This window comes from Pantherophis guttatus, chromosome 4 (assembly GCF_059756535.1).
Source record: "Pantherophis guttatus breed Tessera chromosome 4, ASM5975653v1, whole genome shotgun sequence".
Lineage (NCBI taxonomy): Eukaryota > Metazoa > Chordata > Lepidosauria > Squamata > Colubridae > Pantherophis > Pantherophis guttatus.
Genome location: NC_142066.1, coordinates 13,758,939 through 13,777,076, shown reverse-complemented (window position 1 = coordinate 13,777,076; position 18,138 = coordinate 13,758,939). Strand labels below are relative to the sequence as shown.

Genomic DNA, 18,138 nt, shown 5'->3' with positions numbered 1-18,138 from the left:
TGCAAAGGCCTCCATTTGCAGGCAGGGGTCCCATCTTGAAGTGGAAATGGGTAAAAAGATGGACTTTGGCTGGTCCGCGGTGATGGGGCCAAGGCAGTGGTGAAATCCAATTTTTTTTATTACCGGTTCTGTGGGCGTGGCTTGGTGGGCGTGGTGTGGCTTGGTGGGCGTGGCTTGGTGGGCATGGCAGGGGAAGGGATATTGCAAAATCCCCATTCCCTCCCCACTCGGGGGCCAGCCAGAGGTGGTATTTGCCTGTTCTCTGAACTACTCAAAATTTCCGCTACCGGTTCTCCAGAACCTGTCAGAACCTGCTGAATAGCACCCCTGGGCCAAGGGTTTTCCTCTCCCCATTCCCTGCTTCCAGTGGTGGGTTCCTCCCAGTTCCGCTCGGTTCCGCCGAGCTGGTAGCGGTGGTGATATGATGTCACCAAACTGGTTCTGCCCACCCCGCCCCCCACCCCCTGCGTTATTCTGACCTTTTATTTGGCCCCACCCCCAATCTATTGCTGCCTCCTGAGTCCCAGCTGATGGCTAGAGGGAAGAAAAACTGTTTAAACTCTTGCCGAGGGGCTTCAAAGGGCCACCCTACAGCTGATCAGTGTTAAAAGAAAACAAATGAGTAGACCGGTGCCTGCAAAAATAAATGGGTAGACCAGTGTCTGAAAAAATACATGAGTAGATTAGTGCCTGCAAAAAATAAATAGGTAGACCGGTGCCTGCAAAAATACATGAGTAGACCAGTGCCTGCAAAAATAAATGGGTAGACCAGTGTCTGAAAAAATACATGAGTAGATCAGTGCCTGCAAAAAATAAATGGGTAGACCAGTGCCTGCAAAAAATAAATGGGTAGACCAGTGCCTGCAAAAATACATGAGTAGATCAGTGCCTGCAAAAATAAATGGGTAGACCAGTGCCTGCAAAAATAAATGGGTAGACCGGTGCCTGCAAAAATACATGAGTAGACCAGTGCCTGCAAAAATAAATGGGTAGATCGGTACAGCTCTGCAAGCAGTTAAAAGCCTGGTAAATCAGTACCACTGCTAAATCCTAAATAATTGTCACATGACCATCAAGCCACGCCCACAAAATAAGCCACACTCACAGAACCGGTAGTAAAAAAATTGAGAACCCACCCCTGCCTGCTTCCCACTTCCAGGCCCAGAAGCTGCCTGGATGGGCAACGGAATACTTTAGGATAGGAATACAAGAGTACAGCCCCTCACTCACTCAATCTTGGATTTACTGTAGTGGCCAAAATTGTGGAAACCTTTTGGGAAAAGTGTATTTTTGAGGTTTGATGGCTAATAACACCACTTTTTTTTTTTGGAGTTTCAAGATAATCCTATTCCACTGCTAGAATGGCCTACGAATAGCCCAGACCTTAACCCAATTGACAATCTAGGGAGCCGACTAAAGAAACCTGTTAGTCAGAAGCGACCCAGTAATAAAACCCAGTTAATAGAAGCCATCATTCAATCTTGGTTTCACATTTTAACAGCTGCAGAACTAAAAGACTTGGTTCACACCATGGGAAGAGGTTGTAAGGCCGTCATTCATGCTAAAGGTTACCCAACTAAGTCTTAACTGACATGGTGATCATTTCTGTATATCTCGTCTTCTCTACGGTGATAATTTTTGTATATCTTGTTTTTTTCTACGTGTTTCACTTTTCTTCTTTCTACTATAACTGCTATTCTAATAGCAAATCCTTCATAAAAGTTCTTGCATTGCATTCTTGATTAAATTATCTTTCCATCGATATATAATTTTATGGTACTACTCCCCCCCCAAAAGTGGTGTTATTATCTAGTTTTAGAAAATACACTTTTCCCAAAAGATTTCCACAATTTTTGGCCACTACTGTAATTAGAAACCTTGGACGAGAGACCACCAGGAGATCTTTGAACTGTAGGCTACGGGAGGCTGGAATGCAATCCAGGAAGAAAACAGTGGCAAACCACATCTGTCTACAGGAAGTCCTAGACTTACAGTTCATTTAGTGACTGTCTGAAGCAAAGTGACTTAACGACCGTTTTTCACACTTATGTCTGTTTCAGCATTCCTACGGTCACTAACTCGTATTTATGACAGTTGTAATGCCCCGGGGCCATGTGAGTCCCGTTTTGCGACGTTCTGACCAGCGAAGACAACAGGGATTAGCAAGAGTCATTTAAAAACTGTTACTATCTTAACAACTGCAGGGATTCGTAAAATGGGGCAAAACTCACTTGACAAATGTCTCGCTTAGCAAAAAAACCCAAACTGGTTCCAATTGTCGTAATTCGAGGACTGTAGCGGCTTGGATTTAAGCAGCACTTAAGGGAAACCTTTTAGGATGAATTTGGATTCTGCAGCTTAAGGCAGGGGTCTCCAACCTTGGCAACTTTTAAGACTGGTGGACTTCAACTCCCAGAGTTCCAGCTTTGCTGGCTGAGGAATTCTGGGAGTTGAAGTCCACCAGTCTTAAAATTGCCAAAGTTGGAGACCCCTGCCTTAAGGTACATACATTGTCAGATGCTACATCTTTTCTATCCTGCTCTACGGAGGGGAGAGTTGGTCTCCGACAGAAAGCCACTTGAAGAGACGAGAAGCATTTGAAATGTGGATTTACAAGCGGCTATTACGTATAAAGAGCCTTGGTGGCGCAGCGGACTAAAGTGCTGTTAAGTAGCACTTAGCTACCAGCTGCCTGCAATTACTGCAAGTTCAAATCTCACCAGGCTCAAAGCTGACTCAGCCTTCCATCCTTCCGAGGTAGGTAAAATGAGGACCTGGATTGTGGGGGCAATAAGGTGACTTTGTATAAAAAGAATACCGCTTAGGGGGGGACCGAAAGCCCTACTAAGCAGGTATATACAAAAGTATGAAGGCTATTGCTTAATGCATTGTAAGCCGCCCTGAGTCTCTGGAGAAGGGCGGCATATAAATCGAACCAATAAAAAATAAAATAATACAACAACAACAACAACAACAACAATAATAATAATAATAACAATAAAAAATAATAATATCATCACAAAGTACCGGGACTTGCAAATTGAAGTTGAGCGACTGTGGAAAAAGAAATCGTGTGTTGCCCAGATTGTAATTGGAGCCCTTGGAGCAATACCCAAAGGGCTACCCCGCTATTTAGAAATTCTAAATTTGCCGGACTTGAACATTTTGACTCTACAAAAAATCACCTTACTTGGAACAGCTTACATCCTCCGATGATACTTGGTTAGGACTCGAGCTGCTGAGCTATTAACCAGCCTCAAAGGCTGTGAATCTCACTAAAGATTAATTAATAATAATAAGAAGAAGAAGAAGGAGGAGGAGGAGGAGGAGGAGGAGGAGGAGGAGGAGAAGGAGAAGGAGAAGGAGGAGAAGGAGAAGGAGAAGAAGGAGAAGGAGAAGGAGAAGGAGAAGGAGAAGAAGAAGAAGAAGAAGAAGAAGAAGAAGAAGAAGAAGAAGAAGAAGAAGAAGAAGAAGAAGAAGAAGAAGAAGAAGAAGGTAAACTGGTCTCAGCTGATATATCTGGCTATGACTCAGTGTGCAACAGTGACATGATTTCTGCCTTGAGTGTATAGCTAGTCCTCAACTTACAACGGTTCATTTAGTGACAGCTCAAAGTTACAACAGTCACTGAAACAAGTGACTTACAGCCATTTTTCACACTAATGACTATTGCCCGTGGTTACATGCTAAAAATTCAGACCAGTAGTGAAATGTAAAATTTGTTACTACTGGTTCTGTGGGCGTGGGTTGGGGGGGGGTAATGGGACTGGGTGGGTGTGGCCAACTTTTGTTTTTACTTTTATAAGCATTTTTTCTACAACCTTAAGAGGTTGCAGAAAAAAATGCTTTTAAAAGCCTCTGACGATCCCAGCTGAGCCGCGCGATCATCAGAGGCTTTTTAAAAAAACTTTTAAAAGCATTTTTTTGGCCGAAGAGGTTGTAGAAAAAATGCTTTTAAAAGTAAAAAAAAAAAAAAAGCCTGATGATCGTGTGGCTCAGCTACGCATGGGGTGGGGGGTGGGGGCACGGATTTTTGGTACCGGTTCTCTGAACCACCCGCCGCCATCGCTACCGGATCGGGCGATCCGGTCCGAACCGGGAGCATTTCACCCCTGATTCAGACGCTTGGCAACTGACTCATATTTACGACGGTTACAATGTCCCGGGGTTATGTGGTCACCTCGTGTGCCTTTCTGACAAGGAAAGATGATTGGGAAGCCAGCTTCACTTCACAACTCTGTTGCTAACTTCACAACGGTGGCAAGAGAGATAGTACAATGGAGCAAAACTCGCGTAACAAATGTCTCACTTAACAACAGAAATTTGGGGCTCAATTCTGGTTGTAAGTCAAGGACCGCCCATACAGATGCCTCCCGTGCGAGGGTCAACCTCAGCGGGTCAGTCACCAAACTCTTTCCTAAGCAACGCAACTGTAGCAGGGGTGCTATTCAGCAGGTTCTGACAGGTTCTGAAGAACTGGTAGTGGAAATTTTGAGTGGTTCGGAGAACTGGCAAATACCCACTCTGGTTGGCCCCAGAGTGGCGTGGGAATGGAGATTTTGCAATATCCTTCCCCCAGGAGCGGGGAGGGAATGGGGATTTTGCACTATCCTACCCCTGCCATGCACACCAAGCCACACCACGCACACCAAGCCACGCCCACAGAACTGGTAGTAAAAAAAATTGAATTCCCCCACTGATTGTAGACAAAGTTGTAGAAACTGAAAGGTTTGGTTTCGGTGACAACAGTGGGAAAAAACTCTTGTGCTGGCATAAAATTGAGTTTGGGTGAGCTTTTGTGTTTTCATTCAGAAAGGATATTTTGGTCAAGAGGGAAATGATCTAAAAGTCACTTAATAGACAAGCTGACCTCCTGTGGAAAGTTGATTTAATGATGCTTCGTGGAATAAACCATCATGGGCTGGGTTTTCCAGATCCACTCAACCAAAGCTAAGCAGGTTTAAATGTGGTACTAATACCACTCTATAAAGCCCTAGTAAGACCACACCTAGAGTACTGTATCCAGTTTGGTCACCGCACTATAAAAAAGATGTTGAGACTCTAGAAAAAGTGCAGAGAAGAGCAACTAGGATAATTAGGGGATTGGAGACTAAAACATACGACAAATGGTTGCAGGAACTGGGCATGGCTAGTCTAGTGAAGAGAAGGACCAGGGGAGACATGATAGCCTTCTTCCAATTCTTGAGGGGCTGCCACAGAGAGGAAGGGGTTAAGCTGTTTTCCAAAGCACCTGAAGGCCAGACAAGGAATAATGGATGGAAACTGACCAAGGAGAGATTCAACCTAGAAATGAGGAGGAACTTTCTGATGGTGAGAACAATCAACTCATGGAACAGAAGTTGCCATCGGAAGTGATGGGAGCTTCGTCACTTGAGACTTTCAAGAAAAGATTGGTCTGCCATTTGTCAGAAATGGTGTAGGGTCTCCTGAAACCTGTGGTGGGATTCAGCCAGTTCTCTCTGGATCGTGCGAACTGGTAGCAGCAACTGCGGGAGGCTCCGCCCACCCCCGGACGTAATGCGTGACTACTCTGCAGGCGCAGAAGGCTGCGTGCTCACATTTGCAAACTGGTAGGGAAGGGAAGGGAATCCCACCTCTGGTATGAACCCACAAAACCAAAATTGCCATGGATAAAGGTTGCTAATGAACCCTTAAGTGCAGTGGTGGGTTTCAAATTTTTTTACTACCGGTTCTGTGGGTGTGGCATGGCTTGGTGGGTGTGGCAGGGGAAGGATACTGTAAAATCTCCATTCCCACCCCAATCCAGGGGAAGGCTACTGCAAAATCCCCATTTCTTCCCGATCAGCTGCGACTTGGGAGGCAGAGAATAGATGGGGGCGGGGCCAGTCAGAATTTTTACTACCGATTTGCCGAACTACTCAAAATTTCCGCTACCGGTTCTCCAGAACTGATCAGAACCCGCTGAAACCCACCTCTGCTTCAGTGCGGTAAACTAATCTGCCTTGAAAAATTCTCCTTGTTTACTTACGATCCAATTCCCCTCGGTTTAAATTAACTTTCCTCAATGTGATCTCCTTTGGATCTCTCAACTAACCCTTTGCCCCCCAAATCAGAACCTTAATCTCTATCAGAAGGACAATTATTCCTTCCCCCCTTCCACCCCGCCGAAATCTGAGTGAGTTTAGAACAACAACAAAAAAATCTCCCTGCTATCTAATCTTATTTTCTGTCCAGATTGCATAAAGTTGATTCAACAAGAGTTCGCGCATTTAATCATTCCCCCAGTGAAATTAAAAATTAAACTTCCTGCGGCTGCTCGGGAAATTTCAAGGCCCTCGTGTAAATCCCAGAGGGTGTATGTGTGTGTCTCTCTGTACAATTGTTATTTTGCAGCTCAAAGTTGTTGCGTTGTGGGTATATATATTTTTTTGGGCCAAGAGCAATTTGCTTGTGTTCTATATCCTCTCCTTGTTTTTCCTCTCTTCAGTCTGGGGAGGGAAGCTGGACCGGAGACAATCCAGTAGTGTAATTGTCACCCCCGTAAGAGCAGCGGAGGGGGGTGAGCGGGTGGGAGGGAGAATTAAAAAAAAAAAAAACCTAAGGGAAGTGGGGGGAAAGAGAGAAAGATCTAACTTAACACAAGAAAAACTATCTTGCACTTGGTGAGTTACTTAGCAACAGCACAAATAGCCCGGGAAGCAAGAGAAAAGAAGCAGTGTGTGGCAAAAATATGGGAGTGAGGGAGTGTGACAGAATGCATACGGGATTGATCATCTTCTTCGGCTTGTTGGGAAAGGGGGCTTTGGACCAGTGATGTGGAAAAAAAAACCCACCACCCCTAAAAAAAACTAGAAGACGTGCAGGAGAGACTGTGTAACGGGGGAATTTATGAGGTAAAGCATCACTTTAAAAATGCCCTGGTAAAAAGAAGGCGCTTGGAATATTGCATCCCGTTTGGGTTGGCCACGATATTTTTTTTTTTTAAAAAAAGATATTGAGACTTAAAGAAAAAGCGCAGAGAAGATCAACAAAGATGATTAGGAGGTGACTGGAGGGTAAAACATACGAAGAACGGTTGCAGCAGCAAATAGATGGGGAAGAAATGGAGGTAGGGACGGATTTTATTTTCCTGGGCTCCAAGATCACCGCAGATGGGGACTGCAGCCAAGAAATTAAAAGACGCTTGCTCCTGGGGAGGAAAGCTATGGCAAATCTAGACAGCATACTAAAAAGCAGAGACATCACCCTGCCAATAAAAGTGCGTATAGTCAAGGCTATGGTTTTCCCAGCTGCAATGTAGGGCTGGTGAAAGTTGGACCATAAGGAAGGCTGAGCGCCAAAGAATGGAGGCCTTTGAACTCTGGTGCTGGAGAAGACTCCTGCGAGTCCCCTGGACTGCAAGGCGATCAAACTGGTCAATCCTAGAGGAGATCAATCCTGACTGCTCTTTAGAAGGCCAGATCCTGAAGATGAAACTCAAATACTTTGGCCACCTAATGAGAAGGAAGGACTCACTGGAGAAGAGTCTAATGCCGGGAAAGATTGAGGGCAAAAGGAGAAGGGGACGTCAGAGAACGAGGTGGCTGGATGGAGTCACTGAAGCAGTCGGTGTGAGCTTAAATGGACTCCAGAGGATGGTAGAGGACAGGAAGGCCTGGAGGAATGTCGTCCATGGGGTCGCGATGTGTCGGACACGACTTCACAACTAACAACAACAAAGTTCAATGAAAAGGAGGAACTTATATCAGTCTTCCAATATCTGAGGAGAAGAGGGGGTCAACCTATTCTCCAAAGCACTGGAAGGCAGGAGAAGAAGCAACAGATGGAAACGAAAGATGGAGAGAAGCAACCTAGAACTAAGGAGAAATTTCCTGACAGTGAATAGAACAATTCATCAGTGGAACTGGCTTGCCTCCAGAAGTTGTGGGTGCTCCATCAATGGAGTCTGAAGAGATTCTCGATGAAAAGACCCCCAAGAAAGTCCAGTTGCCTCCTGAAAAAAGCACCTTCAGGACATCCATCAATGGAGGTTTTTAAGAAGAGGTTGGACAGCCATTTGTCTGAAATATTATAGGGTTTCCTGCTTGAGTAGGGGGTTGGACTAGAACAGGGGTCCCCTACCCCTGGTCTGTGAACCAGCACTGGGCCTGAGCATCCCAAAAACTGGGCCACGTGAACAAGTGAAGCCCCATCCTCCGGTCCGTGGAAAAACCTCTCTCCACAGAATCAGTCCCCGATGCTCAAATGGTTGTGGGCTGCTGGACTATAAGATCTCCAAGGTCCCTTCTAAATCTGTTATTCTGTTAAGGGGTTTTCTCTCTCTCTCTCTCCCTCCCTCCCTCCTTCCCTCCCCCTCCCCTCCTTTCTCTCTTCTCATCCTCTCTCTCTTTTCTCTTCTCTCTCTGTCTGTCTCTGTCTGTCTCTGTCCTCTCCTCTCTCCCCCCCTCTATGTCTCTGTCTCTGTCCTCTCTCCCTCTCTGTCTCTGTCTGTCTCTCTCTCCCTCTCTCTCTTCTCTCTCTCTGTCTGTCTCTGTCTCTGTGTGTCTCTGTCCTCTCCTCTCTCCCCCCTCTCTATGTCTCTGTCTCTGTCCTCTCTCCCTCTGTCTCTGTCTGTCTCTCTCTCCCTCTCTCTTTTCTCCTCTCTCTCTGTGTCTTTGTCTCTCTCTCTCTCTCTCCTCTCCACTCTCTCCCTCTCTCCTCTCTGTGTCTGTCTCTCTCTCTGTCTCTCTCTCTCCTCTCTCTCTCCTTTCTCCCTCTCTCTGTCCTCTCCTCTCTGTCCTCTCCTCTGTCTTCTCTCTCTGTCTCTCCCTCCCTCCCTCTCCTCTCCTCTCCTCTCCCTCTCTCTCCTCTCTCCTTCTCTGTGTCTCTGTTTCTGTCTCTCTCTCTCTGTCTCTCTGTCTCGCTCTGTCTCTCTCTCTCTGGCTTGAAAAATCTAGGAGCTGGTGTTTACTTGGAAAAAGTGTACTTTGGCTTCCTAAGATAAGTAGACCGCCTTCAGAGTGTCAACAAAATATGGGTGTAAGTAGGTGCGTTACAATATTACGTGGACTGCCTGCCTGCAGCTGTAAGTTGCCAGTCACCCGTCTTGTTGGCCAATATTTTTCAAACCTACAATCCATCGAACCGTGTCTTGTTTACGACTTAGCAGCCATCAAGAAGCCGCCAGCTGAAGTGGGGTTTTGGGGGGCAGGGGGCGGAATATTAGGATATTGAATGATCTGGTCATCTTAAGTGTGCATTGTAGGGTTCTAATCCCGAGTTCCTTAATTTCGAGGGAGTTGAAAGGAAACAAAGCTGCGGAAAACGGTGGGGTTAGGATTAGCTCTCCCTACATCGGATCACACAGTTTGGCTGTGTTTGGTCCCTTCTTGAATGCCAACTTTCTGTTTTGACTTATAATGCAGTTTGGCTCCTTTGCTCGAGCCACCTGAAGTTTTGATCTCCTGAACCTGGATCTATTTAGCAGGTATGTGCATTTTGGCAAATGGATGCTAACAGAAGAGATGCTTCAGAAGGGCGGGGAATAAAAGGAATTTTGCATCCTGAATCAGGAACCTTAAAAGTGTTTGACTGCCAATCCATTGGATGACCTTAGACTCAAAGCTGTTTCTCCTTTTTCCAGTTCTACCCCCATCCTTGCCAGATGTCCCACATCTGTGCCTGCAGTTCTGGTCATTTTATGAAAAAGTTACCCATCTGCTTGGTGCTTTTTTCCAAAAAGGCAACTGGATTTTCTGGGTTTTTGTTTGTTTGTTTGTTTGAAAACTGAAGAAGCTTCTTGGGTGAGAAGCAAAATGTTTCCAAAGAAAAAAGAAAAAGTGATCTGTCCCCATCCACACACACACACACAAACACAGCCAGCCGAGGGTTAAGGAAGCACTTGGCACACACCCAGGTCTTTATCTCCAACTTGGCAGCGATATACACACCGTCTGCAAAGTGCTTCTATTGCCACAGAAACAGAAAGATAATATACTCAGCGTACAAGAGTCCAACAGAAACAATATTCCTCTTGGCAGCTTCGGACGAGGCTCTAGTGACTATCCAGGGTTTGTTTTTGTTCGTCACAGGGATCACTGGCCACCACCCTCTATTATATAGTCTCTGGGGTGTGGTCCAGTGACTCAGTTCTAATCCCTAGCACGCCTCCTGAGCTGCTGCAATCGTTTATCACGCCTTCGTAGGCGTGCATCCAGGAATGACATCTCTCCTTCACTCTCATCCGAGACACCTGTCTCCCGGCTAATCTCCTCTCCCTCGGCCGGCTCCTGAGACAGTGCCAGAGGGGAGGGGCCTGGAGAGGGAGGCCTGGCTGACTCCTCTTCCTCATGCTCGGAGCTTTCTTCCTCCGATGGGATAGGCTCAGAGGGCGGGGCCACAGCAAAAAACCCCAAAAAGTCCATTTGCCTCTTGAAACCCCCCCCCCTTTGGGACAATCATGATCTGGATGTCTCTACCATCCACTACCTAAGGCTTTCCCCCCACCCCAAAAAGTCCACATCTCACGAAAGACCTCCCTCCAACATGCAGGAGGGTGCCACAAATATTACACACCCAACTGCGTGTTAGTTGAGCTTCCGACTGAGCCTTAAACGTGCCTCCGAAGGCAATCATTGCTAGCCTACATGAATATCAGGGTGTTTTGTTGCAGGAGGTTGAATAATAATAATAATAATAATAATAATAATAATAATAATAATAGGAAATTGAATTGGAAATAATTGAAAATTGGAAACACATAGCTCTGCATGGCCAATACTTGAAAAGTATTGAAGGCAAAGCTGACCAGAAACTAACTTGGAACTGGTTAAGATCAGGAGTACTTAAAAAAGAAACAGAAAGCTTTATTTTAGCAGCTCAAGAACAAGCCCTAGCCACAAACTGCATGAAGGCAAAAATTCAACAGCATTACCACCAACAGCAAATGCCGCCTCTGCAATGAGAAAGATGAGACAGTCGACCACCTGATCAGTGGGTACAGCAAAATTTCACAAATCGACTATCTACAACGCCATGACCGTGTTGCTAAGATCATTCACTGCAAATTGTGCCAGAAGTTTGGATTTGAGTACAGCAAAAACCACTGGGAACATCAGGTTGAGAAAGTTTTAGAGAATGAGAAACTCAAGATCTTGTGGGACTTTAGGATTCAGACTGACAGGCAGTTGGTCCACAACACACCTGACATAACAATAGTTGAAAAGAAAAAAGTATGGTTCATTGACATTGCAATACCTGGTGATGCACGGATTGAAGATAAGCAGCAAGAAAAAATCACAAAGTACCGGGACTTGCAAATTGAAGTTGAGTGACTGTGGAAAAATAAATTGTGTGTTGTCCCGATTGTAATTGGAGCCCTTGGAGCAATACCCAAAGGGCTACCCCGCTATTTAGAAATTCTAAATTTGCCGGACTTGAACATTTTGACTCTACAAAAAACCACCTTACTCGGAACAGCTTACGTCCTCCGACGATACCTTAACAGTTCCTAGGTCCTTGGTTAGGACTCAAGCTGCTGAGCTATTAACCAGCCTCAAAGGCTGTGAATCTCACTAAAGATTAAATAATAATAATAATAATAATAATAATAATAATAATAATAATAAATTTTATAAGATACACCAACAAATTGCAGCTTCCTGCAATAACACCAGTGGAACTGCAAAAAACTGTGCTACTTGGAAGATCATACATCTTAAGAAGGTACTTGGTTGATACCTAGGATGCTGGCAGCAACAGGGATCAACCATTAGCACCAGTCAATGATATTTGTGATTCATTTTTAAATGTTCAGTTGACTGAGTTTCATGTATAATGAATAAAATAATAATAATAATAATAATAATAATAATAATAATAATAATAATAATGAGCTTACATCCTTCGACTATACCTTAACAGTTCCTAGGTCCTTGGTTAGGACTTGAGCTGCTGAGCTATTAACCAGCCTCAAAGGCTGTGAATCTCACTAAAGATTAACTAATAATAATAATAATAATAATAATAATAATAATAATAATAATATTGTAGCTTCCTGCAATAACACCAGCGGAAGTGCAAAAAACTGCGCTACTCGGAACATCATATATTTTAAGAAGATACTTGGTTGATACCTAGGATGCTGGCAGCAACCTGTATCAACCATTAGCACCAGTCAATCATAGTTGTGACACATTTTTAAATGTTCAGTTGACTGACTTTCACGTTTAATGAATAAAAGAGGATAATAATAATAATATAAATTGGTTGATATCTAGGATGCTGGCAGCAACCCGTATCAACCATTAGCACCAGTCAATCACATTTAAAAAATGTTCAGTTGACTGACTTTCACGTTTAATGAATAAAAGAGGATAATAATAATAATAATAATAATAATAATAATAATAATAATAATAATAATAATAATAAACCACCTTACTCGGAACAGCTTACATCCTCCGACGATACCTTAACAGTTCCTAGGTCCTTGGTTAGGACTCGAGCTGCTGAGCTATTAACCAGCCTCAAAGGCTGTGAATCTCACTAAAGATTAACCAATAAATAATAATAATAACAACAATAACAATAATAATACAAATTGGTTTATACCTAGAACGCTGGCAGCAACCCGTATCAACCATTAGCACCAGTCACTCGTATCTGTGACACATTTTTAAATGTTCAGTTGGCTGACTTTCACGTTTAATGAATAAAAGAGATAATAATAATAATACAAATTGGTTGATACCTAGGACGTTGGCAGCAACCCGTATCAACCATTAACACCAGTCAGTGGTATTTATGATGCATTTTTGAATGTTCACTTGACTGAGTTTCATGTTTAATGAATAAAGTATATAATAATAATTTATTTATTTATTTATTTATTTATTTATTTATTATTCAAACTTCTATACCGCCCTTCTCCTTTAGGACTCAGGGCGGTGAACAGCCAAAATAAAAACATCTATACATAACATTTACAGTTAAAAATAGAGTTAAAATAATTAATAAATTTGGCCCGTAATTTAAAACTTGTCAATTTAAAATCAATAATAATAATAATAATTTAAAATCAATAAATAATAATAATAATAATAATAATAATAATATCAACCATTAGCACCAGTCAATGGTATTTATGATGCATTTTTAAATGTTCACTTGACTTGAGTTTCATGTTTAATGAATAAAGTAAATAATGATACTAATACTAATACTAATAATAACAACAACAACAACAAACCACCTTACTCGGAACAGCTTACGTCCTCCGACGATACCTTAACAGTTCCTAGGTCCTTGGTTAGGACTCGAGCTGCTGAGCTATTAACCAGCCTCAAAGGCTGTGAATCTCACTAAAGATTAAATAATAATAATAATAATAATAATAATAATAATAATAATAATAATAATAATATCATCAACCATTAGCACCAGTCGGTGGTATTTGTGATGCATTTTTGAATGTTCACTTGACTGAGTTTCATGTTTAACGAATAAAGTAAATAATAATAATAATAATAATAATAATAATAATAATAATAATAATAATAATAATAATAATAATAGACTCTACAAAAAACCACCTTACTCGGAACAGCTTACATCCTCTGACGATACCTTAACAATTCCTAAATACTTGGTTAGGACTCGAGCTGCTGAGCTATTAACCAGCCTCAAAGGCTGTGAATCTCACTAAAGATTAACTAATAATAATAATAATAATAATAATAATAATAATAATAATAATAATAATAATAATATCATCAACCATTAGCACCAGTCGGTGGTATTTGTGATGCATTTTTGAATGTTCACTTGACTGAGTTTCATGTTTAACGAATAAAGTAAATAATAATAATAATAATAATAATAATAATAATAATAATAATAATAATAGACTCTACAAAAAACCACCTTACTCGGAACAGCTTACATCCTCTGATGATACCTTAACAATTCCTAAATCCTTGGTTAGGACTCGAGCTGCTGAGCTATTAACCAGCCTCAAAGGCTGTGAATCTCACTAAAGATTAAATAATAATAATAATAATAATAATAATAATAATAATAATAATAATAATAATATCATCAACCATTAGCACCAGTCGGTGGTATTTGTGATGCCCTTTTGAATGTTCACTTGACTGAGTTTCATGTTTAACGAATAAAGTAAATAATAATAATAATAATAATAATAATAATAATAATAATAATAATAATAATAATAATAATAATAGACAAGGGATTCAAATATTGGCCAGCCGGAGGTTGTAAGCAACAAGGGAAGGCATTTATAATGCATCTGTCTAAAAAAAACCAAACCCCAATCTCGAGCACATCAGTAAGCAAGAAAGAATTCAAGCAATCTTTAGTAAAGTTTGCACAAGCCCAGCCAACTCAATTGCCCAAGTTGGGTTTTTCTAAGTGGGGGGATGAGGAGCGAAGCCAACTAGCCTAAAACTTTTCCAGTTCTTCCTCTGTGGGAAAATATGTGACATATTTTCTCTCCCCCATCCCTTGCCGCCCATCCCCAGGGCACCTGCCCTAACCTCCCTGGAGAGGGGGGGGGTCCCCCCCACTCTTCCCTCAACCTCCCCATCCCCAATCTTTCCTTTTTTCCTTCCTTCCTCCAACCCACCGGGCACCCACCGTTCTCAGAGGCCGGGAGCCCTGGGCAGGGTGAGATGAGCTGCTGGGGATTGCGCTGTTTCCTCCGAGACATGCCGGCAGGGGAGGGTACCCCAAGTCTCTCTCTTTGGTGGGGAGCCAGGGACCCCCTGATTGCGCTCTCCCAGGAATGGCATCCCTCCTGCCGGACAGACCCCCCCCTTCCCTGTCCTCCTCCTCCTCCTCCTCCTCCTTTTCCCCTTTCACACTCAATTCTCAGGGGACACGCCCCCCCTCCTTTGTGTCCCTCATTGTAAAAGCAAAACTCTTAATCTTTCTGTACACTCCGGCTTTTGTACTAGAAGGGATTGGAGAAGAGGAGTGGGGGGTAAAGGAGGAGGAAAAGGGCCCTTTTAACTCTTCTCTGCCCGGGTCTCTCTCATTCTCTCTCTCTCTCTCTCTCTCTCTTCCCACACACACAAGTCTTTGGGACATTGTCCACTATTTCATTGGGAATCTTCTTTTCCGAGGCAGACCCCGCGGAATGGGAAACGGGATGAAGGGGTGAAGAGAGAGAGAAAGTAAGAAGGAAAGGAAAGGAAAGGAAAGGAAAGGAGGAGAGAGATAAAGTAAGAAAAGGAAGGAAGGAAGAGAAAGAAAGAAGAAAGAAAAGAGAGAGAGAAAGTAAGAAGGAAAGGAAAGGAAAGGAGGAGAGAGATAAAGTAAGAAAAGGAAGGAAGGAAGAGAAAGAAAGAAGAAAGAAAAGAGAGAGAGAAAGTAAGAAGGAAAGGAAAGGAAAGGAGGAGAGAGATAAAGTAAGAAAAGAAGGAAGGAAGAGAAAGAAAGAAGAAAGAAAAGAGAGAGAGAAAGTAAGAAGGAAAGGAAAGGAAAGGAAGAGAGAGATAAAGTAAGAAAAGAAGGAAGGAAGAGAAAGAAAGAAGAAGAAAAGAGAGAGAGAGAAAGTAAGAAGGAAAGGAAATAAAAGGAAGGAAAGGAAAGGAGGAGAGAGATAAAGTAAGAAAAGAAGGAAGGAAGGAAGAGAAAGAAAGAAGAAGAAGAAGAGAGAGAGAGAAAGTAAGAAGGAAAGGAAAGGAAAGGAAAGGAAAGGAGGAGAGAGATAAAGTAAGAAAAGAAAAAAGGAAGGAAGGAAGAGAAAGAAAGAAGAAAGAAAAGAGAGAGAGAAAGAAGGAAAAGAAAGGAAAGGAGGAGAGAGATAAAGTAAGAAAAGAAGGAAGGAAGGAAGAGAAAGAAAGAAGAAAGAAAAGAGAGAGAGAAAGTAAGAAGGAAAGGAAAGGAAAGGAAAGGAAAGGAGAGAGATAAAGTAAGAAAAGAAAAAAAGGAAGAAAGGAAGAGAAAGAAAGAAGAAAGAATCCTTCCTTTCTCCCCACTTCGCAATGTTCCTTAAATTTATCGGGAGGGGGGGAAATGGCGGGGTGGGGTGGCCGAGGGGGGGGAGGAGAAGTTAGCGAGAGGAAAAAAATAAAATTTGGAAAAGTGAATGAGCTAGTTGAGGGTTGGTGGGGGGAAACTGTGAGGGCAGAGGCGCCCTCCCCCTTCCCCGGTCGTCTCAGCCTGTTTTGTTTTTTGTTTTAAATAATACAGGGTCCATTAAGTGAATCGATCGATATAAATCGATACATTAAAAATAAATAAATGAATAAGCCACTATTCCCATAAGAGCCTGGGTTTCATCCATCCCTCTTATCCGTTTTCTTCCTCTTTGTTTGTTTGTTTGTTCAAAAGTTGACCAGCATAATTCATTCATTCATTCTCTTTTTTCTTTCTTCTTTCTTTCTCTTCCTTCCTTCCTTCTTTTCTTTTCTTACTTTATCTCTCTCCTCCTTTCCTTTCATTTTCTTTCCTTGTTATTTTCTCTCTTCCTTTCCTTTCCTTTCCTTTCCTTTCCTTTCCTTTCCTTTCCTTTCCTTTCCTTTCCTTTCCTTTCCTTTCCTTTCCTTCTTACTTTCTCTCTCTCTCTCCCTTTCTTTCCCTTTTCTTTCCTTCTTACTTTCTCTCTCCCTCCCTCCCTTTCTTTTCCTTTCCTTTCCTTCTTACTTTCTCTCTCTTTTCTTTCTTCTTTCTTTCCCTTCCTTCCTTCCTGCCTTCCTTCTTTCCTTTTCTTACTTTATCTCTCTCCTTCTTTCCTTTCCTTTCCTTTCTTTTCCTTCTTACTCTCCCTCTCTCTTCTTTCTTCTTTCTTTTTCTTCCTTCCTTCTTTTCTTTTCTTACTTTGTCTCTCTCCTTCTTTCTTTTCCTTTCCTTTCCTTTCCTTTCCTTTCCTTCTTACTTTCTCTCTCTCTCTTCTTTCTCTTCCTTCCTTCTTTTCTTTTCTTACTTTATCTCTCTCCTTCTTTCCTTTCCTTTCCTTACTTTCTCTCTCTCTCTTTTCTTTCTTCTTTCTTTCTCTTCCTTCCTTCCTTTTCTTTTCTTACTTTTATCTCTCTCCTCCTTTCCTTTCCTTTCCTTTCCTTTCCTTTCCTTTCCTTTCCTTTCCTTTCCTTTCCTTTCCTTTCCTTTCCTTTCCTTTCCTTTCCTTTCCTTTCCTTCTTACTTTCTCTCTCTCCCTTTCCTTTCCTCCTCCTCCTCCTCTTCCTCCCCCTCCTCCTTCTCCCTCCCTCCCCCTCCTCTCTCTCATCTTTTTAATTCATCATCCACTTGGATATTGTGCCTAAAGCAGGTGAGGTACAGCTTAAGGCCGAATTGATTTGATTCTCATTGGACCCTTTGCTTTTGAAAATTCATGCAGGAAATTAAGATAATGATTTGATCGGTAGGAGGTTCATCTCCCTCTTCCATCCTCCTGAATCTTAACAGATTTCGTTTCTTTCTTTTTTCCAACAGTTTTGCAAATTGTACTTTTCAACGAGGTGAGTTGTAGCCATGAACACAATGAAGTAAAATTTTCTGTTTAGGATGATCTACAGTATTAAAAAAAAACAAAAAAAACCTATCCTTCATCTATTTGTAAATCAGGAAGTGTTGGTCTTTTAAGGGAGATTTAATCCTGGGATTTAGTGAGTAGCACTTAATTAGAGGCTGTAACCCAATGGTGGGATTTAGCCAGTTCTGTCCGGATCGTGCGAACCGGTAGTGACGACTGTGGGAGGCTCCGCCCACCCGCCCCAACATTTGCAAACCGGTAGGGAAGGTAAGTGAATCCCACCAATCAACCAATGGAACAGAAGTTGCCTTCGGAAGTTGTGGGAGCTTCATCACTTGAGACTTTCAAGAAAAGATTGGACTGCCATTTGTCAGAAATGGTGTAGGGCCGTGATGGCGAACCTATGGCACGCGTGCCACAGGTGGCATGCAGAGCCATATTAGTGGGCACACCAGCTCAGCTCTGGGGTGCACGCGTGTGCCGGCCAGCTGATTTTCGGGTCTTCTGGGCCCATCAGAAGTAGGAAAACAGGCTGTTTCCTGCCTCTGGAGGGTCTGGAGGGGGGGTGGGGAAGGCCCGTTTTTCTTTCTTACCTGGCTCCAGATCCTTTCTATGCATCTGAGAAGGGCGAAAACAGTCTTTCCCACTCCCTTGGAGGCCCTACGGAGGCTGAAAGGGCC

The 18,138-nt window shown here is 42.7% G+C and overlaps 1 protein-coding gene across 1 annotated transcript in view; it reads right to left on the bottom strand.

The window, feature by feature from the left end:
- The window catches only part of SALL2 (spalt like transcription factor 2), a 35,930-nt gene extending 21,151 nt beyond the window's left edge, over positions 1-14,779 (bottom strand). The window contains exon 1 of the mRNA XM_087891751.1: positions 14,620-14,779. Coding sequence (XP_087747877.1) covers positions 14,620-14,692 — 73 coding nt within the window. The 5' untranslated portion in view covers positions 14,693-14,779. The remainder of the gene's footprint in view (positions 1-14,619) is intronic.
- Positions 14,780-18,138: the final 3,359 nt, after the last annotated feature.